Below are 25,207 nucleotides of genomic sequence, written 5' to 3'. Positions count from 1 at the left end.
ATTACATGAAGCATATCTCTATGCCTTTCAATCTAAAAATAATAGCTTTTTCTGAGCACAACACATATTGTAAATACTGTTAAATTCAAAATTTTGAATAGGAAATAGTTTTTTAATAAACGCTATATTTTAATTAAAAAAAAAAAACAAAACTTGGATGACGATATTAATGTTCAAAAAAAATACTTTGTGGAATAAATCTATTTAATTGTTTAACATTACATGTACATCTCTATTTCTATAATGAAATATAATCACAAATAAATTGTATATATATATGTATATATATATATATATATATGCACTACTATGAAGAAAAAAAACAATATCAGACTTATGTCTACAAAGTATGCTTATCTCTAAAAATGCTAAGGATAACAATGTTATCTCATTAGCTAGCACCATTCATTATCTATTAATAGAAGTCCCACTTCAAATGTTTTCTTGAATCATTAAAGAAATACATTAAATTTTATTAATACTTAAATAAATGAATATTTTAAAAAATAATTTTTAAAAAGTATTTTATTAACCTGTAAAAGACCAGAGGCCCCTTTAAGGACTCGACAGTGGCGCCATCTTTTTTGCTACTCAACCCCATGACAAAAAAGTTCTAGCCCTTAAAATAAAAAAGTCGATCAAAAATATGCCGGTCCTCAGAAGGTTAAGAACATCAAAAAATGGTGTTTTATATTACTTTCGTTTGACTATTTTTCGTACTTAATTAATATAATAAGATTCTATCAGGTTTTACATTACTTTGTGCACTGTGACTACCAAAATACTAATTTTTACTAAAAAATACTCTACATGCTTTAGAGGCATTTTATTGCATTAATTACTTTTGCATTGGAAGTGTTATATATTACTCACAATTTTAAATTATATTGATACATAATTCCGAAGAAGAAACGTTTAGGCGAAATTAAGAGTGTGCACTTGATCAATCTTTCTCTCTCTTTTTCTCTCGTACTTATTTTTGTGAATTTTTTTTTTAACATTGTTATACCCAACTATATTTTTGGTTTACACGGATCTCAATTAAAACGATAGAAAAATAGATACACATCTCCAATTTTAAACATCAATCTTACTTGTATAATTAATATAATTAAATGTGTGTGATATATTCAAACAATCTTAATATTTAAATCTGAAAGACAAATAATATACTCCATAATTTGCTGAAAAATCAAAATGTATATGATTGTTGATGTATTGCAAATATTATTATAAAAGTTGCATTATTTCTGTAAGTGAATTTTTATCAAAATTTCATTATTCAATGAAACCAAAAAACATCTGTAAAATTATAAAAAAATCTTGGATTAACTCATCCTTTGGTATGCCTATAGATCACTTAAATCAAATTACTGCTTAAATCACAAGATATATAATTGACAAAATCCGGCATACTTTTTACATAATTTATATAATTTATCTGATATTCAGTCAAGAAAGTATCAGGAATGTCATACGCAAATGATATTACGTGTAAAAAATAAGCTCGGGTATTTGACCTTCATCAGTAGATGTGCCATTATTATCTCCCAACTCACTGCTAAATTTGAATTTCACTTTTCCACTTCCTGAATCACAATCCACTATCACTGTTTTCATTCCTTTTGTGCCGTAATAAGAATATGGCCCCTGAAAAACAAAAACTAATATTTTGTACAATCCCATATCATATATAAAAATAATTAATTAAATAATAAATCAATAGAGTACAACATAATAACCTTGAAAGTTGCTGATGCCGTATAAATTGTATTTGGTAAGATTTCCGCTAATTCTTTAAACATTAGACGGTATGTGTACTTTGATCCATCACAGCTGAAACTTGTTGCATTTGTAGCTATCACTTTTCCTGACGCAGTGTGAATTAATTCGACTGTCACTTCATATATCGCTGGTTCTTGCGTGCTGCCATAAACTCCATACCCGATCAGAAAGATACGTCTATCTACACTAAATCTGTGTAAAAATTAAAATATTTTATAATATGGAATATTTGAAATTTCTATCATTAATTATATGCATAAAATACAGATTATAATTTTTTACCGAATACGATCACTAGTCCCAAAATATCCCCATCTACTCTTTGTATGTTGAAATCTGCATACAGTTTGTTCCTTGCCTGTCATACAACACCGCGGCATCGTTTGAAACCCCACCGAAGGTTTAGGATTCAGTATGAAATATGAGAATAAAGATAAGACCTATAAGATTTAATTATAAAGTTTCAGAGTATAAACTATTTAGCTTGAATATAACAATCAGTGTAACATGAGACATGTATTGAAAGAATATTATAATACTAGCCTCTGAATAATTTAATAATCCAGATTGCGCTGGACCCGCAGTAAATTCCTCTTTCGACATAAGGGGAAAACGAACCAAAGATAAAGCATCACCTAAAACTAGACGTTGATTTTCTGGAGTGACTGGTAATTGCTGCCGTACACATTCAGCTTCTGACCACCTATAATTCGAAAATATATCAAATATATAATATTACACAGACTAAATGACACACTCTACAACATTGCAACATACCTTAGAACAGCTTGAAACAATTTAGATTCCCTGACACGAAGAGTATCTCTTTCTAAGACTATCATCAATGTATCAATATCAATATCTGTGAAACCATCTGCAGTAAAGGCATCAGTTGTGAATCTGTCTATGGTGTCCAAACATACCGAGGCTAATTGTGGTTCATCAAACAGACGGGCTTGCGTCAGCAGCAAGAAAGCGTTATCACTCGTCAGGTTATTTTTTAAAAAATCAACGCAATGCTTTTCTAAAGCAGCCACCGCATATTTCTTAGCAGTATATAGCGTCGTCATCACAGTTTCAGGATCTATCTGTATTTCATCAGTGTATAGAAAAAGGAGCACTGCCAAAAATGCAGCAGGCTCTACATCAGGTACTTCTATTTCCGAAGAAGCTGTTGCAAGCGTTCCATTAAACATTGCATCAAATACAGCACTTCCACAGGACAAGACTAGTTTATGAGCTGGTATGCGTTGTTGCTGCGCTCCTCTTCCAACCAGAAAAGTCACGTCTGACAGTATTTCATTGTTAAAGAGGAATACAATTCTTTCGCGCATTGTTGCCTTTGTACCTTGCCAGTTGTACATAACTACAGGTTGATTCTGTGTAGTAGAATTTTCCAAAGTAGCATTATTCTGCGTTCGTCCATCCAAATACGATATATTGGCCGCATTAGTAGGTGGACGACTAAAAATATCAAAAGTATGACTATATCAAGTAACAAATATTAACAATTCTCAAACAACAAATATCACAACAAATACTACGAGTTAATATTTCAAGAAATTTAGATAAATAATGGATGCTTTTCATTTGGTGGTGATACAAATATTCTATTGTTATTACTCATTGGAATGCTAAGAAAGATAGAACTGGTGCTTTTCATTCAGTGACATAAATATAAACATCATTCTATCTTTATTAATGTTTAATGAATAACAAAGACAACACTTGTGTCGGCTTGTATCACCAAATAAAAAGCATGTTAGTTCCATGTTCTTTCTTACCCCAGACAAACGTTTTGATAGTTGATGTAGAAAATTACTTACTTATCGCTATTCGAGAACGAAGCCTCGCTTCGTACGATGGACGAGCTCAGCGGCTGGTCGTCGTCGCCGACGAAATTAAGAGCACGTCGTGCCCGAGAGAGAGTGATATTCCGTAGCGGCTCTCGCAACGATGACGGCCCGCTGCCGTCGGCCGCACTGCCGTTGGATGCCGTCGAACCGCCAGGCGTTGAACAGCCAGCCGTCGCATTTTCGGACGGATCGTCCTCGGCGTGTGCCACTCGCAGGCTCTGCAGCCTTGACGTGACGTTCGACACGTCGTTCAGGGTGGTCTCCGTAGACATGTTCGCGCACCAGACGTAATACTTGTCCAAGTACTGCCCCGTCTCATTTAATCGCGACGCCTCGCGCCAACGCGAGCGGCGACGAGCGCTTCGACAGGCGGTTTTACCTTATTCTTCCTTATTCCTCAAACCGCGATCGTGATCCTCTTTAAGCAGTCTGAGTGTGCCAAGGATACGTAAAGAGGCCGAAGAACGTACACACAACACCCAACAGCATAGAATCATACAGAACATATACCAAGCGCAACAGCGGTGTCAGTGGCTATAATCGCTACAGCAACATTCTGCTGCACAGCCGCACTCCTTGAGCTTGTCTAGGCTACGGTCCACTTGATGCTATGGAATGCTTCGAAGCATTTTTTGATTGGTCAGTTAATAAAATTCTTTCTTCTGATTGGTTAATCAAAAGTTTCGAAGCATTTGTAGCGTCAAATGGACCGCACTTCTACAATAGAGTTGCAATTCATAAACCGTAAGAAATTAATCAATCATAGGCGATTATTTTTATGATATTCAATTGTGATTAATCAATTTCATACGATTTATGACTTGTAACCCTATTGGCTGCGTTCCACTTAACGTTCGCAACGCTCATAGAATTATTTCATCCTTATCATTCATTAGATGTTAAACAAGGACAAAAACGATGCTCGTGATTGTAGAATAAGCGTTATGGGCTTTCTACAATAAGGCATTGGTCATAAATCAGAAGTCAAATGCTAAAAATTGACGACTGTGATTGGTCAATTTTTAGCTTCTGACTTCTGATTTATGACTAATGGTTTATTGTAGAAAGCCCATTAGAGCTGCCGCAGACAAAATTTCTGTAACAATAATCTTAAGATGTGAACTAAGCCGATGAGTTAATCAGGATATTGCTTTAGATCTACGTACTCTAAAGCCGGTTCTACATTAGTTGCAAGCTGATCGCAAGTTTGTTGCGACAGCCAATCTGAAGCTTGCATTTTGAAATCAACACTTCATATTGGCTGTTGCAACAAATTTGCGATCGGCTTGCAACTAATGTAGAATCGGCTTAATGATGTTAAATAGACAATATCTTACTACCTGAGGGGTATACAGAGTGTACATTTTTTATTTATACAGGGTATCTGAAAATAATCGCCAAATATTTCATGGGCAGGTAGAGAGGACTAAACTGAACCGAAAAGTCCTCTACCATTTTGCAATTTTTGCAATAGTTAACAAGATATTAATTACTAAAAATTGCCAAATATTGGTCTTGAATAATTTTTTACTCAAATACTTTAATCAACTTTACAGAAAAACTGCAAGAGACAAAAATCATTTATTTTCTTCTCATAAAGTTCTGAGAATTTTTTCAGAATTTTTTCAGAATTTTTTAATACCGTATTTTCTCATGTTGGAAAAAAAAGAAAATGTAATACTAAAAAGTTGATAAAAAAAATTCTGAAAAAATTAAACACCCTGTATATTTTAAATTAAAAAATTTAAAGAGTTATTTAATATTTTAAATAATTTCATTTCTGACTTATTTCATATTTTCTTATAATATTATATATTAATATTTCATATTTTAAATAAGTTTCTGGAATCTATTTTATATTTTATATTTTAAACAAATCATATCAGTTTTTTTATTGATTCTTATGATTTTACATTTTAAATAAGTTTCTGAAACTTATTTTATATCTTTTATTTTAAATATGTCGTAACAGTTATTTTAGCCATGATTGGCATTACAGAATAGATTAAAAAATTTTTTAAGCAGTACAGAATAATTTGCAATAGTAGTCTCATAAATTAATTTTAGCTGAAAAATTAAATAATGATTAACAAGATATTTAGTATTATACTTTTAGTCAAAGCTGTACTTAGCGCAAATTGTTTCGCAATATTAAGAAAATTTGCAAGTAAAGTCTTTAAATGTATAAAGGATGTACAGAATATTATCAACCTTTACTAAGTGTGAATCAGTTAAAAGAATAATAAAAATTGAGACATAATGTTGGAATATTAAAAATATTTCACACATGCAAATAATTACTGACTACATTTACAAGAACCAAATAATATATTTAACAAGTGCTAGAGATGCTAAAAGTAAAGCGATAAATGTACGAAGGTTTATCAAAATTCTCGTTTATCGAAATCATGTAAAATAATTGAATAAACTGTGAATATTTTTCACGCGCAATAGTAGGGTATTCGCCCGGCAAACAAGCGAACAGCGAGGGGAGAGGTAACGCGTCACGCGGCGAATAGGAAGGGGGAGCTTGCCGTGCGGCGCGGTGGTTGACTACGTCATCACTTTGGCATTCGCTCGGCGATTTCGGAAGGAGACGTACGTGTTTTCGAGTCGCTCCGCGTGTCGCATTAATTAATAGCAATATCTACGAACGCGAACTAATGTTGCCTAAAACTAAGGATTAATAGGTATTGCACGTTTTTTCCTTTATTTTTTAAATTCATTACTCACATGCATAGCTTATGAATATTTCAAATATTTCATATATTCTCAAATGTACGGTATCTAACAATAAAAATGAGATTCTTATTGTTAGATGCATGCTATTTATATATATTATTCTATATAGTCGAAATTGTTTCATAATTTAAAATAAATTTTTGCATTTATCTTTATTTAAAGGATGTAACATTATTAATCTTTATTTAATTGTACATCACAAAAAAGAGCAATCAAAATTGAAATATAATATTGGGATGTCAAAAGCATTTCATGTGAGCAATTATATAAGAAAAATCACGCTAATAAGAATCTCTTTTTACTTCTTGCCCTTTGTTAGCACATTGATACGAAAAATTATATATTTAAAATTATAAAATAAACGCCAAATATGTTCTTCGGTATATCGCAATATAATTATGATATCACATTAAACGACTCGCGCCGTTAAAACTAGAATTGTTTTATTAATCGAAGAACATTAAAAATGGGAAGAATATATTATTTTACTTAATCGTAATATTCGTTATTATTTCCGCAGTTAGACGGTGTGACGCGCGACCTTGTGTTGAGGATGGTACAGGGTGGCACGGAGCGGCGCGTCATGTTTACGTTCACACTTAATTACTGCGCGGTCCCCTACTGAAATTCTTAGAAATAGGTAGTCGTGTCGCGTGCGGTGTTTTTCACATTACATTTTAAAATCTTATCGCGAAGAATGCTAAATATAATACGAAACGTTGTACTTTACGAATAATTAATCATTCTAGTAATCGTATTACGTGAATATTTATAAAATACAACATTTCTTATTATATATCTAGCATTTTTTTGCGATTATAATATGTTTCAAAAAGAAATGTGAAGAAGAGCGACACGGCCGCATTTGTCTGTACGAACGATATTACGAGTCATAAAAAAGCACAACGTTAATATGAATAATACTCTCATGCAAATAATGCAATTCCTGCTTTCAGAATTAATATAATTTAATTATTTAATTATTTTTTTGTTTTTGTGCACCTTCCGTTATATGTTTAAAAATTAAACGTAACTCTTGGAACTATTATTATCAATATAATAAAGAAACATTTCTCTTTTTTATTAAATAGCTCATTTCATTCACTCTATTCATATCTTACAGACATCATTTATAAATAAAAGATTCAACCTTTTTATCTATATAATAGCTATATATTATATTTTCCAGATTATCTTTCCTCTTACGGGTACACGTGATAGGAGAGCTCAGTACCCAGAGGATATTTATACGAAAAGAACAGTTTTTCTCAAATCTAAAAATTTTTGGATCTGAATAATATATCTAAATAAATTTTTAGATATTGAGTAAAATCATTCTCTTCGTGTAAAAATCCAATGGAGAAGCTAACGTACTCTCGCCGCCGATTAATTTGAAAATGAACGAACCGCAGCCGGTTCGTCGCGTCGCGCGTTGTTCGGAAGTGTCGTTCAAGTAATCGGACTTAAGTTATAGTCCACGTGCGATTATAGTCCATTATTCGCGAGTGTTTTTCGCGAGTGTCCAGTGCGAGAGGATGTGTCAACCCCAACTCTGAGAGGAGGAGGAGATCTGAGAGAGACATCGGGCACCAGTGGAGAAACTTTGCGGTAAATATTATTCTTTATCTGTATAAAATTAATCTTTTTTTTGTTTGTTCTTAAATCTTAACAATAATTTAAAAATAATAATTAGAAAATAAAGAATTACTTAAAAATTAAAATTTTTTATAAATTTATTTTTAAAGTCTTCTTCAGAAAATGTATAGAATGCTATATACATATACTTATCCATATATTGTTGTTAAATTTATGCATATATGCATTTAGATAATATACTAATAAATTTATTACACATCCATTATCTTAATAAAAACGTAATTAATTCATCACTCACCGATCCGATCATGTGCAACAGTGGAGTTATATCTGCGACGATATAACGATGATTCTGTAACAAATAAATGTAAAAGCCAAATTAAAACAAAACTAAATTTAATCATTGTTTAAAAAAATAGTTATTTTAAAAAATAATTATATAATATATAAACGCATGCAGAGTGTCCAAAATAATTTTTTCATAAGTATCTATTTAAATGATGACAAAAAAATCCGATGCTTATGAATATTAAATTTTCAAAATGTGATTATTTTGGAGAACACTCTGCATGCGTTTATATATAATTATTATTTTTTTAAATAACTATTTTTTTTTAAACAATGATTGAATTTAGTTTTGTTTTAATTTGGCTTTTACATTTATTTACAGAATCATCGTTGCAGATATAACTCCACTGTTGCGCTGATGAATGATCGGATCAGTGAGTGATGAATTAATTACGTTTTTATTAAGATAATGGATGTGCAATAAATTTATTAGTATATTATCTAAATGCATATATGCATAAATTTAACAATAATATATGGATAAGTATATGTATATAGTATCCTATACATCCGTTGTCTTAAAATGACTAAATTAAAACAGATTGGAATAAACTAAGTCCTGGATGTCTCCTTCTTATTGAATATATTGTGCATACGAGATTGATTTAGTTTGCATATCGAAATAATTTCGAATGCATACACAATAACTAAATCTTTAGAAAAATTAAGAATACCATGAGGATATGATATTATATTATTTATTAATTTTGTTGATTGTTTAATGATATTATTGGGTTAATTTTAAAATCAAATACATGAAATTTATTAAATTTTTATACTTATTATTTATTAGAAATATATTTTTTACAAATATAAAGTAAAATATGAAAAATAATTGATTAAATAAAATTAAATAAAATATTTTATCTTTTTTTATTTTTTAATGCTGCTTTTATACAAATTAGCTCATGGTATTCGTATATTATCAAATGGAAAAAAATTAAAAAAACGGAACGTTTATATATTTTTCTATATATGAAATTAAAAATTGAAATCTGTTAAAATAAAAGGAATATATAAAAAAATAGTTATACTAAATGAAAAAAATTGTCATCAATTGGAAAAGTATATTAGAGTACAACAAATATTGTTTGATTATTTTTCCCATCTATCCTATTTTCAAATGCTCATCCAGGATTTAATTTTATATATGTTAGTGCAAGAAACAATTATACATGTAAACAGTTATTGCTTTTTAAGTACTTTTTTCAATTGCCTTATAATTATACGTGTATATTTTATAATGAAATAGTAATATTTTAATGTCTATATATTTCATACAATTTATTTTGCTTTCTTATAGAAGATATTTTATGATTTCTAATTATTATTTATCACAATGCATTGATTTTAGCCTAAATTTATCCATACGTAATAATTAATAATTGGGTTACCAATTAAAAGAATAATACATTTGACGTGAGATTTATTGAACGTTTTATTAAAAATAGAAGAATTTTATCTTTTTATTTATTAATTGTTTCAAAATTGTGATCAGTTTTGTGTCACTTCAAATATTTGATTTTGAAATAATTTATTATATATAAAGTAATACTAATAATTTATAAATAATATAAAAAGATATTTTTAGTAATACTCGCGAAAGAATTTATTATCCCTCTCGAATCTTACGTCATTTCTCTGAATTTCTCATCTCCGCTTTTCGAGATGAAATTAAGCAACGAATCGCTCGAATCGATAAAAGTACACAGTCTAGGTCTTGAATTGTATCGGATGATAATCGAATGAATAACTTTTATTTATTTAGTTTCAAATAAAAATTTTATTTTTATATTATAAAATTCATTAAAAAATTAAATTTTGTAATATTCGCGATGAAATCTCTTCGAATCAAAAAACACTTATTACGATAAAGATTTTTTTCAAATTTAGATTTATTTTAATTGGATAGAAAAATTTTAATAATTAGATACATATTTTTAATTGCGAATAAACACGAGTAAAGAATAAACGCAAAATTTATTTACATATCAATAGAATTATTACATTATTTTTGACAATAGCTCATTTTCATATTTAATAGGTTGATATGTAATACCAATCAAAAACGATCTATACTATTAAAGATAATTAGCTCTATATATATATATATATATATATATATATATGTGCGTGTGCGTATGTCTACAAAATTAATAAATCATGAAATTATTATCAGTTTCATATTATCAGTTTCTTATCTTTAATCACTTAAATTTGACAATCACGCGAACTTCCACAAGAACTAATCGTCTTTAATAGTATACATCGTTTTTGATCGGTGTTACACATCAACCTATTAAATATGAAAATGAGCTATTGTCAAAAATAATGTAATAATTCTATTGATATGTAAATAAATTTTGCGTTTATTATTTACTCGTGTTTATTCAATTAAAAATATGTATCTAATTATTAAAATTTTTCTATCCAATTAAAATCTAAATTTGAAAAAATCTTTGTTAATAAATTTTGACAGTCACGCGAACTTTTATAAGAGCTGATCATTTTTAACAGTATAGATTGTCTTTGTTTTTGAAAAAAAAAATATATATATATACATATATATATATATATATATATATATATATATATATTCAAAACTTAATAATACTCGATTTTTTTAAACTGTGATTTTAATGTTATCATCCGTTTTAGTAGAAATCCAGTAATTGATTATCAGTAGAAATGATAACAGCAGAAAAAAATTGTAATTTTTCGGTAATACATTATATAGCATTATATAAGATATTATATAGCAAGATGTATATAGCATTAAAAGTATGCATACTTATATTTAATTATACCATTTATATTATAAAAAAGATCATGAATTTAATAATATATTATCCAAATATTATATTTATGTTAACAATCGCATTTTTATTAATTGTTAATAATATCGTCGTTCTTCAATTATTCCCGGGCCTCATTGATAATCATGAAAATTTTCCCAAGATTGATTACCGTCTTTAATAATACCTCGTCGGTAATATTGATATGTAGTTTATATCCACTTCTTCAGAGGGCAGTAATATCGCGCATTTTGCGATTACTGGAGAAAATCCCCATGTCCTTTCTCACGGATTCCTCTCTGACGGTACATAAAGAAGGCTGGGATGATCGCTCTCAGGTTTCTCTCTACTTTTAGATTTTAAATTAGTTATATTATTACGGTTAATTCGCACTACTGCGTCCAAGCGAATTCTCATCTATCTGTTCTCACTTTACACCGAGTGCGCGAAAGTTCAAATGATACAAATTACCGCGCTAGCCAATTAGCGTGCTGCCCTTGCGATATTTCGAGAATCGCAATATCGCTTCTCGATTCGATAGATTCAGTAATGGAAGGCATCGCGGCGGGTCGTGAAATCATGTTCAACCTTCCGCATTTTTTACGGTCGTTACTATTCAAAAGTGATTCTCGTGCGCGAAAAACAGTCAAAAGTATCTTGTAAAGTGTTGATCGTCACGCGAATGTTATTATACAATCGTTATTAATACGGATACCGTGAGTCTAGTATCAAATGCTTTTTTGCTGTGTCCCACGGATTCTACTAGGGTATCCATTTAGTAGTTTTGATACTTTTGCATCAGATTAAACTCGATTTGAAAACTTTTAGCGTAGAAGTTCTAGACGTACGCCTAATTAAGAATCCGTCATTAAATATTATTTTTTCGTCAATGATGCAAATATGTGATTCGCCAAGTGAACTCCGTGAGTATAGCGGCGTGTTACTCGTACAATCGTAGGATGGCACGGCTAGTTTGAGGTATAATCTGTTCATTAATTTTGTCTTAGAATAATTTAAATAATAATAAATTAATAATAGTACATACCACATACATAGTTCTTTAAGGGATGTCCTAAAACATTTTTAGGATATTAAACATCCTTAGGACATCCCTGGAGTAATTCCTTTATAGATCAAGTGTTAAATTTCTATAATTAGTATAGATGACTATATTAAAAAAATTATATGCATGAGTGAATCAATTCTGTTCAAATATGATACAGTAATTAACACACAGACAGTGATCATAATAATTATTGTTTTATAGATTAGGAACACACCATTCTTGTAATTAATATAATTAATATATAATTAAAATGTCTATATTTAATGTTATAGTTATCAGATTATGCATGACTTAATTGGAACATATACAATAAAATAATAATTCTGTCGATTAAAAATATAGAATTAATATGCTTATAACAGATTAATGTTGCTTATAACAATTTTATCACGTTCAAATTATTTCAAACACTGAGAACATTCTGGAAAAAAATGAGTACTAAGAATTTCATGAAAAATATCAATAATAGAGTTTAGTTATTTAAAATCTGTATTATTCGATTTAAAAATTGCATCAATAGTATAAGGGAATGTTATTTCATTTGCGCCCTTTTTTGTTTTCGTCCTACGACAAATGTGTAAGAACAAAGAGGTCCTCGGATCTCTTTATCTTGTAGCTAATCACAGACTTGAAAAATTTGTCGTATGATAAAAACGCACAAATGAAATAGCGACCTAAGGCGCGCGTCTATTGCGTTTAAAACTCTACGATTGTGCTTTATTTCTCGTCGATATGCATCAAAAAATATCCTTATCCTTAGATATTTAACAGAAAGTTTATTTAAAATTTATATATATATATATATATATACTTGTATATATATATATATCTACTTGAAAGGAATTATACCGAATGTCCCTTTTTGACACACCGTTTGTGAGTAGATAGACTGGATTAAATTGAGTCGAAAAGTCCCCTATTCATTTTGCAATAATTAATGAGATATTAATTTCTAAAAATTGCCGACTAAGCGGATAAAATCGACAACTTCAAGACAGTAAGACAGCTTCAAGATATTCTTCAGAGTTCTTTATGAAATTATTCTTAAAAATATTTCTTAAGAACTCTCAAAGATATCTCAAAGTTATTTTATGCACGATTTTAAACAATCTGCTCATTGGATAACTAAAAAGAAATTGCGAAAATTGCAAAATGGTAGAGAACTTTTCCATGCAAGTGGAAGTTTAGTCTATTTGTTCGTAAACGATGTGTCAAAGTTTGAGATATTCTGTACATATATTGTACAATGTAGAAAAAAGATACAATATAATTGAATCAGATTTTATAACAAGTATATTAATGACGTTTATGTACAATGTTTACACGGCGATACAGAAAACATGTCCGCATGTTTACGAAGGTGTTATGTATGATACAACAAATACTAGAATACATTTATACTATATATTAATACGGCAGTTATAATGAAGAAGTATATATCAAAAGTAATTAAAAAAGCATGTTAATATTATGAAACATACATAGACATTGTGACATAAAGCAGCAAATTCCTTATTTCCCGTGGAAATATGTACAGCTGTGCATTAAAGATTTTTCAGAAATTAATGTGCTAATATAAAATTATTTTATGAGTACATATAAATTAAAAATATAACTCTCTACAATATAACTCTCCACAAATCTGCATTGCACATTGCAGTAATGTAAAGATTGATCAAAACTATCAATGTGCCATGCAAGAAATTAAGAGAAAAAGAGTAGGAGAAATATTTTAGTCATTAACATAACATATTCTTCATTTACGCATCATATCGACGTGAAATGAAAATTTGCGCAGTGAAAAAGACTTAATCTAATGGTTTTATGTAAATATTTTTTCGCATTTCTTACGAGATAGTCAGATTTATTAATAATTGTCATGGCTGTTGGCACGTTTTACTCTAGTCAATGTTTCTTAAGAGAGTCGAATCGTATTAGTTTAAATTAAATATACTTTACACCAATTTTAATTAAATAGATTTTAGTAGTACTATGATTCACATCTTCGTTATTGAATAATAACGTGCCTCGCAGATCTAGATATAAATGCAATGAGTTAAATTCTAATTAATTAAAATATTATTTATCTTATTAAAATTCTCACAAGCTACCGAGTACATACAAATATATACTATACACGTAAAAGTACAGAATGAAAACTGGCCGCCGGTAAAATGAGGATTAAATTTAATTAAGCTAAATTATTAAATTAATGCGCATCAAGTCGCCTATTTTAAGAATCGATGAAATTATCTCAATATATTATTATCTTGAAATGCGACATCAGTCAATTATGTTTATTTTGAAAGGTTTCGAAAATGTATTGAGACTTGATTCTTGAAATTGCATACGAAAAACTAAAGAAATCTATAATATACATAATGTGTACTATAATATTTTCATACATTTTCGTATGCGATATCTTTCAAGAATCTAGGCCCAATTCGTTAGTAATCGATTTGTAAGATCGTAACTTCAAACTAGACAAATAATTTGATGAAATTTGACAAATCATACCTATATTTAATTAGCAAAAATTTCTTATCAAAGTAATTGATAATAAATAGGAAGAAAATATTTAAAATACGCTAAGAAAAATATTTGTAAATAAAGCATCAAGGAGTATAAATCGATTGACCGACTTTAAACGCGTCATTTACAAAACGGCGCGTTCTACGTCCACATAATGTCTAATAAATTATCATTACGTAAATAATTGTCATCAGAAAAATCGATGATATGATTGTTGGTAACGTTTTCATTGCATCCGACGATTAGTAATACTCTTCAGACGCACATTCCCACATCTTATACATAATCTCACATTCGCACGCGCATTTTCTTGTCAGTCGCAATACAATTACTGTCATTAGGACACGAATCGACACTTTCACGTTTCTAAATCCGACTCTTGGTCCCTTGGTTGACGCTGTTTGCTCTTCGTTTTCTTCGTCTTCGCCGCAATTTTCTTCTTCTTCGGCTTCGGCATGATCTCGCAGCTGCACCCACTTCGTACTCTGATGTAGTCCAACGTCCATTCGGATCCGCTCACGGTGTTACCGGAAAACGCGGGAAAATGATGGCGTTCTCTGTGGTGGTGCCTTCTGTGCTCCTCCGTTCCAATCTGGAATTAATACAATAATTATCCTATATCCCTCGATAACTTTTATTTTTAAAAAATTATTACAAAAATTAAGTGATTCTTATACATATACTTTAATAACTTTAGAAAGTACTTAACATAAGGTTGCGTATTTAAACAAATTAATTTTATTTTAATAAATAATTAATAAATATTATAACTAATTACTTGATGCGCCTAGTTTAGTTAATCAAGAAAAAGAAATGTGCAGAACATATGAATGACCCATCGTATGTAATAAAAGACCGAAAAATCATCGTGTATATTAAAGGTTAAGAATAACATTTTTTTAAATAAAGAAGATTATATACTGTTAAATCTATATTACTAAATATATCGTTTTAGTAAAAAATAACGATATATTTAATAGGAGCAGTGGCGACTCACATTAAGTTAAATTTGACACTATAGATTTAACAGTGTATATTTTTTCAATTCTAGTATTTTTCGCGAGTATTAATTTATTTAAAGAAACTTCGTGTAATGCTAGAAAATTTTTAAGTCCATATAATAGTGTGTATTAAGGATTAATGTTGAAATTATGGGAAAATGTTGATATTTCGTGATTATACCTTCGATCCAGGACTCTTGATGATAGCGTACGTATACGAGTGCTTTTGTACGCATATGGACCGGTTGCTGAATTTCCGATCGACGAACCTGCACGGCTTGCCGACAACGTCTAGCCTGCAGGAGTACTCGAAGAATCTCTGGACGTTCTCGCCATCCCGATAGAGCTCGACGTACATGTCTTCTCGAGTTCGACCGCCAAACGGTTCCACCATTTCCTCTATCGTAGGACAGCAGTCGACCGGGCGGCCGTCTTCGCCTTCTAGACGCAGTATCATCTGCATCTCCCTATATGTCATCCGCTTGTTCGTCGACTCCTCTAGTGGTTCTGCCCTGCGAATTGCAACGGCAAACATTTCTCCTGTTTAATCAATTCTTGTTTATAATCGACATTATTTCCTAATCAAAACGTATTTTCACTCGACCAACTTCGTTCTTTGAGAATACAAGCGGATGTTATTTACGGAATACTTTCGGATTAAATTCTAATCGTCGTCTAATCGCGCGTACGATCGTCGTGTTAACAGGAGACTTAATGGGAAATATATGTAAAAAAAATAATAAAAGCACGCTTCGACTATACCGCAGCGTGCCCTGTTGAATTTAAATCGAATTCTTGCCACCGAAAGAAACGCCGATATTATTCCTCCCATGCCAAGCGCGCTAATAGCTTGTATCTAAATTACGCGATAGAATGTTGTAGCGGTTTAAAACAAAATTTCGTGGAACATGATATTTTACTTCGTTTCGTATACATTATTAACATTTTATGCACACTAGCAATAATAATTAAGATAGAAATTCGTGCGATTGATAAAATAAACATCCAAATGTAATGTACACCGCGTTTCAATAAATTATTCGCAAATATTGTTAAATGAACCATGAATATCGAGAACAACATAATATACAAATGGATAAGTGTATATTTTAATACACACTTAAACTCCAAACTTAAACTGTTAAAAAAAATTTATTTTAATTTAATTAGATCGAACAAATTCGATAATATTTTCTCGTTTTCTTTTTTCGTCACATTTTGTCCGAAAATTTTTACTCACCAGCGAGAAATATGTCCTCTGAAAGGCTCTTCCCTGGGCCTTCGAGAGGAGGAGGATAAAGTTAGATTGTTGGCGGCAGTAAGCCGTGGGCACAGGACTGCGGTCAGCCAAACCACCTGCAACGAAAATCATGAGAATGCTTAAATTGTTCGCATGTCTAATAAAATTTTTCTTTATCGAATTTATGCAAGTTGGAAATATTAATATTTATCGAAAAAAAAAACAGTTTTGTTAAAGTATTTAAAAATTTAATTAGATACAGACCTAAAAATACTTTTATTTGGACCATTAAAATAATTATATAAAACACTTTGATTGCAAATTAATTATTTAAATTGAAAACGTTAAAACTTTTTACAATATATTGCCATCAACATTTAAGCTACATAAATATATCGATGGTTCAACAAAATTATTTTTAGAACTGTATCTATATAAATTTTTAGAACCTCAGAATTATTCTTTCTTTCTTTTACATATATAGGAAACTTTATAATTACGGATTGATTGCCACCTAATGCAAAGAATTATTACATTTTTGTACAACAGTGTAAAAAATGACATTTATATTTGCGTTTGACAGCGATAGTGATTGAATAAATAGATTTTTATCGCAACAGGTACTGCATGTCTTAGCGCTATAAGCGTGATATTTTAACGCGGCGCGTTGTAAACAATTCTGTCATATCTGAGACGGATATAGAACAGAGACTAATGTGCATGACCTTACAATAAATTTCACGAATTGTCAGATTAGAATTGCATCAATAATAATATCGCGGTGAAGGATCGCGCGTGAGAAAATGCCGGACAGGAGATTGGTACGAACGTGCAATAAAGCACGGCGTTAGTCACGCATCGTCCGAATCCGCGGTACACATGAGCTGGTGAGCGAGCACGGTATACGTGTAAGCTTACGTGAAGGTGAAAACATTAATTCGGCTTATAATTTTTATGCAAAACAGGCCTCACGGCGCCGCCGCCGCCGCCGCTTACTGCTTGTTAATACGAGCGTGCCTCTTTCTCGCAGTACACTACACTTTCGATTTAATTGCGCTGTATAACTCGTCACCACACACAAAACATGCGGAATCTGCTTGCTTCATTCACCGGAATAAACCTAAGTCTCTTTTTTTCCAACAAATCCTCGCGAGATAAGCATAAGATGTAATATTTATGATTGTTTATATTATTCCCACGAAAAAAGTGGTATTCATAAAGAAACGAAACTCTAAAGGAGATACAAATGAATTCTGTGGTTAAATTTAAGAAAAAAAAGTTACGGATCAGATTCTACCAGATCAGATTCTTATAATAATAGAGAGAGTAGATAGCATTGTTATCGACGACACTTATCTTTCATAATTACGAAACGCTATCGAAGGGTCAAACGACAGCTTCTCGGTGCGAGGCCTATGTGAACGAGACAACGCGATATAACCGACATCGCCGACGTTTAATTAAGCCATCGTTCCTCCGGGTGAACGGTTAACTAAGCGGCGGCGCCTCCTATACGAGGAACTCGTCGTATTGGGCAGAAGACTGCACGTTGGGATTAAACGGATATTCACACACGCGAGACCACACATCGCGCTCTCCGCGATCTTTATCGGATTCTTGCATCAGCCGAACGAGGAAGGAATTCTCTCACTAGCAACGCGATTTTAATCGTATAGAGATGTAGTCGGTGGTGGACATTGCGGCATAACTTAATGACACTTAGCGTTAATTACTCGCTACATCGAAATATCAAACGTTTATTATTACCTCATTGCGACCAAATTGCGCGATTGTGTATGCGAGCGCCATTGAAGAGTCCAGTTATTAATATTGTATTAAGATTGAATAAATAACTGATAGGTGTAATAAAATGTATGCTAATATACGATGGAAATTATCTCTCACAAACACGGTGAAGATTTCACGGTGACGCTCCTAAAGAAACGTTAAGTTAAGCCTCGTGGTTGCGCCCGGGCCAAGAAAACGTCAATTAGCGCCCGCGAATTCTTCTCTTCCTTTTCTTTTGCGATAATGAAAAAGTCGGAACGATGCCCAAGTGCGAGAAGCACTTTCGCGAAAGTTGAAATTAGCCGGTAGTTCCTCGGATCGAGGACGATTATCTCGAGAGAGCACGAGATAATCTCGGATATATTTCGGCGGGCCGAACATGCTTTCGTAATCCCGTTCGCTCCAACCTCGTCCATTCCAATCATCGTTCATTTTAGCAATTTTTAACTAACGACAGTCTGACACTTCATCACTACCCGCCCCGATCATTATCAATCCTTGATGGATAAAGATTTACCGCTGCGGTTGTAAGAGCCGCATAAGCTACGGCACTTGAATTGCAAACTCGTTTGCAAACGAGTGTTGCATCACGCGTATACAGATTTGTATATTAATCGTCAGACGAAAATACGGTTTTAATATTGTAATTGCATTATAAGTTGCCACGTGACAGTAAAATTAAGTAAGAATGACGTTTTTATGACTTCTTTACAATCTGCGAATCCCTCACTTTCGTTTAAATGTAATTTATGTACATTTTAATTCTTCCTTTTATGTGTGTTTCAAATTGGCCAAATATATTTCTTATATAAACAGGATTATCATAAAATTGGGAATCAGGAAAATCACAGAATTATCAGGGAAATTGAAAAATAAGAAATTGAAATTAGGGAATTTTGCAAAACTTTTTGGAAAATTAAAATTCTTGGTTTTAAAGAAGTTTAATATACACACTCGCAGTTTTAGGATACTACCAACTTAACAATTAAAAAATATAAGCAATAGCAATTAACGCATTCATTGAAAAAAATTTACTGTATAAATATATTAATAAATATTTCTTTGAATATTTGTAAGTAAACATTTACTGAATGTTAACATTTATTTGATACAACAACCATTAATTTGATTTAACTTTTTTTTCATCAAGTAAATATTTATATATTACAAATAAATGTTTGCATAAATAAATAATTAACTAATAAATAATAACAAATAAATAATTCAAAAAAATATTTATTAAGATATAGTAAACTTTTTTAAGTATTTTAATTATGTTAAATCAATCTCTTAACAAAATGTTTAATATTCTAATTCAGCTCTCTAAATCTGAATCAGTGGTAGTCACTAATCACATACTTAGCACTAATCAAGTTTAACTAAAAAAGGAAGAATGTTTGAGAATTATATAATTAAAATACTGACATTTTCATATTAATTTCAATCTTCCAATATCATATTCATTGGATTTAAGCAAAACAAGGTTAGTTAGATTACATAATAAAGATTAGCTAGGTTAGGGATCTCAGATTTAATTCACTGATTATCACTGGCAGATATCAGACATATCTGCACTGATATTAGTGATTATTCACTGATTCAGATTTAGAGAGAGGACGAAAATATAAAAAATTTTAAAATATTATTCGAAGTCACGGAAAATTATAACATTTTATTATATCTATATTTTTTATATCTGGAAATCAAGGGAAAGTTATGGAATTTTAAAATGAAGAATTTGTAACAATTGATTTATTTATTATTTCATATCTCGATTAGTAATAATTATTATTATTACTAATATTTTTAATGAAATTCTTCCTTCTCATTATTTATATGATTTTTAAAATATCTAGTAGATACATTTTCAGAAAAAAACTAATCGATATAATTGATAAAAACGCGTTGCATCACGTGTATCAGTGTAATTAATTACAATCGTATTAATTATATTGATATACCATGTTAATAATACTAATTATACTAATGACAGTAATGACATCTAATTCCAAAAGTTACTTAAAACTTATTCGAAATGATAAAGTAACATTTATTTTTTCCCTCTCTTATCCCGGTTATCTTCCCTGTCACGGTGTATCTTAACGGAGGAGGAAATACTGTCCCTGCCACGTGGAAGCGGCGGAAAATAATTTGTGACGCAATTAGAGTCCCATAACGCATTGGCGATGACGCTACATACCGGCGATCGGACCCACCGGGGGCCGACTAGTTCTCCGTATCTCATGCCTCCTGGAATGCACTCGAGGTCCCGCGATATACCTATACCTATCCTGGGTATACCGATAAAGTTCGAAGAACCCCGAAGACCGGTATTGTGAGGACGCTTATCGGCTGACGTGTTTATGACTCCGCGCGCGCCACGTGGGTCGTGTTTGTGCTCGCTCTGGATCCTTTCTTCCTATCGCAAGTTATCAATCCGAAAAATCAATGACGATCGATCTTTTGTATGCATGCAAACTTATCGGTGATTATCACTAAGAAATTAGTTATCCTGAAATGTGTTAGAAGTCTTTGACCTGATTTTTCATTTGGTTAACTTGTGATTAGGCTTAATCTGATGATAATATAAAAATTATATCTTTTTATTCAAGATTAATTACTAAACTGATAGTTTTGTAGTGAACTTTTAAAGTTATCACTAAAAAATCATTAGTAATTTAACAAGTTTAATAATTAATTATAGCTAGAAAATTAGAATTTTAATATTATTATCAAGTGATTAAATCTAAATCACAAGTTAATGATGAAGAACTTATTAGGGCCTATAAGACTCTTGGAAGAGAAGAATGTGTCGAAAGAACATGTCACAAGATGAAATTGACCGCGTTTAGTAGAATATTTATTGTGCAACTGTTGGAAATATTTTTCACTGAGATAAAAACTATTTCTCTAGACAAAAAATTTTGTTGTATCTAAAAATTTAGCTTGATATATTTAACTGAATTTTTATATTAGACACAAATTTGATAATAATTTTATAGGACATTGAAGCTGATGATTAGAATGTTAAAACTTTTTGCTTAAGTTTAGTACGTAATTATTTTGATGATTCAACAAAATTATTATAATGTCAGATCTATTGAAAAATTTTAGATATTTCAGAAAAATTGTTCTTCCCAAATATAAAAATATAATCCAATTAGTGCGATAAAAACTTATAACAGTGGCAAAATAAATATTTTGCTGAATGGGACCATTGAATTAGCAGAAAATTTTGATCGAAACTTCGGAAATTTATTCACATCACGTTTTATATTCAACTTTTATATTTTTTACTATACTTCTTACTTTGTTTAGTACATTTAAAAAGAGACTTTCTCCTATAATTCATAGACGCGTTCATCATCCACGATTACTATTAATTCCCGTAACGAAACGCAAGTAAACGTTTAATTAAAACTCTAACATTTGTGTCAAGTCTCAATAACGTAATCGGCGTGCGTTATTTATTACCACTGTCGAGACCAGCGGCGAGACCAGCGGCGAGATTTACAGGGTACACCGAGAGATCTAAGCAAAGGTGTTATTATATTTAAAAGGCATGCATGCCTAGAAATACGAGGTTACCGAATCGTAAAATACGCATTCGCAAATATCGTAACAAGAACGATATTTGTGCGAAACGGTGAACGCAGAGTCGTAAAAGTATGCAGAAAATCATGACGGCAGTACAAACTGCGACCCTAATAAAAATCCGCGATCCTTCTACCGTGCATATTGCGCGACTGGAGGCGGCAGTTACGCGTGCAAGCATAATCCAACAGGCATTCTCTTACCCGCCATTGGCCGCGGAATTTTTCATTGTGGATGCCGCGGGTGCAGCGATTGGAGGAACGCGTGGCAATAATTTATGGGCCACCTCGAGAGCGGTTTCCCGTTCGCAGAAATTGCGCCGCGTTAAACAAAGGCGTTCGCCGCCCGTGTTTCGATGTTCCGCTCCATCATAAATAATGAGATATTGTATCATATCGATAAGTCATCGTGAGATTGAATATCAATCCCATGCCGTAATAAATGACGAAAGACTCTCTTTCAAAGTACATAGAAAAATACCCCATCCTACTTGGTTTTCATCGTACTCAAGTATGCAAGACTCCGCAATAAGGCGCAGGCGGTAATATAACGATACAGGACTTTATATATGTTCTCACAATTGAGAAAATATCGCTAAATATTCTCTCAGGGATGACTGATCAACAAAGTCATGTGGGCTTACCAAGCTCAACACATTGCGGACACTTATATCGCTTATATACATCTACACATTATTACACACATCCATATACATGCGTTTTTGAAAATGATGCAGTAAATAGTGAATGAAATTATATAAATAATGATTGAATAAAGGTAAATGCAAAAAAATAATTTTGTTCTGAAAGAAGAAAAGATGCAAAAATTAAAGAACAATAAGAATATATTAAAAAATCTAAATATATATATATATATATATATATTTACTAATTTATATATACTGTACATATATATATATATATACATACACAGTATATATAAATTAGTACATATTAATATATACATATATATATTTAGATTTTTTAATCTATTCTTATTGTTCTTTAATTTTTGCATCTTTTCTTCTTTCAGAACAAAATTATATATATATATATATATACACATATTAAGTTAGTTTATATTAAATTAAAACACTAAAAATTTTTTTACAATTCACTAAGTCTTCATATAATTTTTCATTTAAAAAATTATATATCTATTTTACTAAAAAGATTATTTATCAGGGATAAAAACAAAAAAAATCGGGTTACTCTCGCTTTATTGTACAAAACACACATTTTATAAGAAAAGATGACTCTTTGCATATAATTGATTCATCGTGGAAGAACTCTTCCGACTTTATTACTCCATTCATTCAGATTAGTACATCCGAAGAAGAGCACGCGCTTTGGCACACGCCGTGTTTTTGACTTTTACGCGCTCGTAACAACCCATGAATCGCATTCCGATTAAATTTTATTGCCTGTTCGAGTAATGTTAAACGTTACAAACATGTCATGTCACAGGTAATATACTTCAAACGAAAGTTAAAATACGAACAAATTCAATGACCTTTGTTCTTTACGCCCACATTCTTCTCCCAGAAGAAAAAAAAAAGGAAAATGTTGAAGTACTTGATAAAAAAAATTTAATTACCTTCGTTAATTCGCGATTAGTCGCGACAAATGCCTGTCATTCTCGTTGAAAGGGAAGGGTGCTAATGACTCTTTATACGATCTCCACGCGTTGACGACTATTCGATAATTATTCGTGCTTCCGGATAATTTAAATGGTCGAATAGCAACGTTAAATTAAACTCGAGCCACTAAAATAGCAACACGTTGAAACGGCCGGTTCACCTTTGCTGGCAATCATTAACGGCGGTTTACACGATAAACTCACGTCAGGACTTGTAGCAGCGGCTTGTATTTACCCAGCCGTCAATGCAACGCTCGTATCATTAGCATAGTCTTTGTGCGTTTATAAGGACCGGAGGCACTCCCGGCTTATTGCAAAGTGCCAAAGGTGGTTTCAACACCATCGTCCCGCCATTTATCGAACGTTTTGTGAGAGTCACTCGACCCTCGCCCGCATCCACTTAATTTTTGCCGATTTCGTTGCATTTCATTGCACCGCACTTCTGCTTGCAATCCTACACTTTATGCTTATACATGCTCATATCTTATATAATAATTGCATTATAATAACATTTGATACATCCGCGTCCGCTAACTACTACGGTCTGTTTACAAAATTGCGAGACTGATCCTTTTCATAAACACCGACATTTTTTTTCGATAACTACTACCTTTTAGTATCAATCAACATTCGATTACTTGTGCATTTTTTTTCATGACATTACAAAGTATGTTTTTAAAAAAATATAATGGATATATAATGGGTTTTGTCAGATTCTTTCTTTGTAAAAATTTTCGTAATATAACAACTATTGTCAAATTTTATTTCAAAATTCAAATTTGGAATTAAATTGAAAGGAAATAAAACAGATCAAATGAGAGCGATAAAATTCAAAAAATTAAAATATTAATCGCTTTCTTTAACGTAGATTTTAACTTTCGAAATTAAAAATGTAAATGAAGAAAACACGTTTGGATGGCATTGTGGACACCCAGGCAAATTAATTTTAAATTAGCTTTCAATGTGATGAACGCATTAAAATATCATTTCGAGAGATAACTACTGTAAAAACTTCCAATGAAAGAACGCCGTAAGTAGCGTATTGAGGTCAGGGGGATTATGTTGAAAGATTTCATTAATAAAATTTATATATCTTCGTTTCTCAATTTTTCTTAAATTCTGTCTCGGGACTTTTTGGACAGATGTACTGTAATCGTGTACACATCTCGTATACCGATTCCTTATATTTTCTACTGATAATTTGTTCATCACCGCGACAAGTGTCA

At 31.3% G+C, this 25,207-nt stretch overlaps 2 protein-coding genes and 1 long non-coding RNA gene across 7 annotated transcripts in view; 1 reads left to right on the top strand and 2 right to left on the bottom strand.

Annotated features, from left to right (window-relative positions):
• Positions 1-186: 186 nt before the first annotated feature.
• On the bottom strand, positions 187-4,233 carry LOC105147853 (BTB/POZ domain-containing protein 1). 4 transcript variants are annotated; one of them, XR_015548247.1, is made up of 8 exons: positions 3,612-4,233; positions 2,563-3,249; positions 2,329-2,488; positions 2,068-2,225; positions 1,743-1,977; positions 1,521-1,650; positions 534-619; positions 187-443 (listed from the first exon to the last, which is right to left on the bottom strand). XR_015548247.1 is itself a non-coding variant. In XM_011059162.2 (7 exons), the coding sequence occupies exons 1-7, from the start codon at positions 3,911-3,913 to the stop codon at positions 1,131-1,133; spliced, it is 1,695 nt and encodes a 564-aa protein (XP_011057464.1). In that variant the 5' UTR covers positions 3,914-4,233; the 3' UTR covers positions 187-1,130. The 4 variants fall into 4 exon arrangements, 3 of the variants coding, with proteins under 3 accessions (XP_011057464.1, XP_087272053.1, XP_011057463.1); XM_011059162.2 differs by having other exon boundaries at positions 187-1,153; XM_087415927.1 differs by having other exon boundaries at positions 187-619.
• Positions 4,234-6,204: 1,971 nt separating this feature from the next.
• LOC105147852 (uncharacterized) overlaps positions 6,205-25,207 on the top strand; it is a 185,093-nt gene continuing 166,090 nt past the window's right edge. For both annotated transcript variants that reach the window (XR_846346.2, XR_015548245.1), the window contains exons 1-2: positions 6,205-6,331; positions 7,573-7,991. This is a non-coding gene — a long non-coding RNA (uncharacterized LOC105147852). The remainder of the gene's footprint in view (positions 6,332-7,572; positions 7,992-25,207) is intronic.
• LOC105147848 (uncharacterized) overlaps positions 13,464-25,207 on the bottom strand; it is an 86,396-nt gene continuing 74,652 nt past the window's right edge. Inside the window, exons 3-5 of the mRNA XM_011059153.2 lie at positions 16,962-17,077; positions 15,903-16,233; positions 13,464-15,312 (exon numbers count right to left, since the gene is read on the bottom strand). Of these exons, the coding sequence (XP_011057455.1) occupies positions 15,079-15,312; positions 15,903-16,233; positions 16,962-17,077 (681 nt within the window). The 3' untranslated portion in view covers positions 13,464-15,078. The remainder of the gene's footprint in view (positions 15,313-15,902; positions 16,234-16,961; positions 17,078-25,207) is intronic.

The sequence above is a fragment of the Acromyrmex echinatior genome, chromosome 19 (genome assembly GCF_024713525.1).
Source record: "Acromyrmex echinatior isolate Ae372 chromosome 19, ASM2471352v2, whole genome shotgun sequence".
In the NCBI taxonomy this organism is placed as follows: domain Eukaryota; kingdom Metazoa; phylum Arthropoda; class Insecta; order Hymenoptera; family Formicidae; genus Acromyrmex; species Acromyrmex echinatior.
Note: the sequence above shows the minus strand (reverse complement) of the source record. Positions and strands in the feature narration are given on the sequence as shown.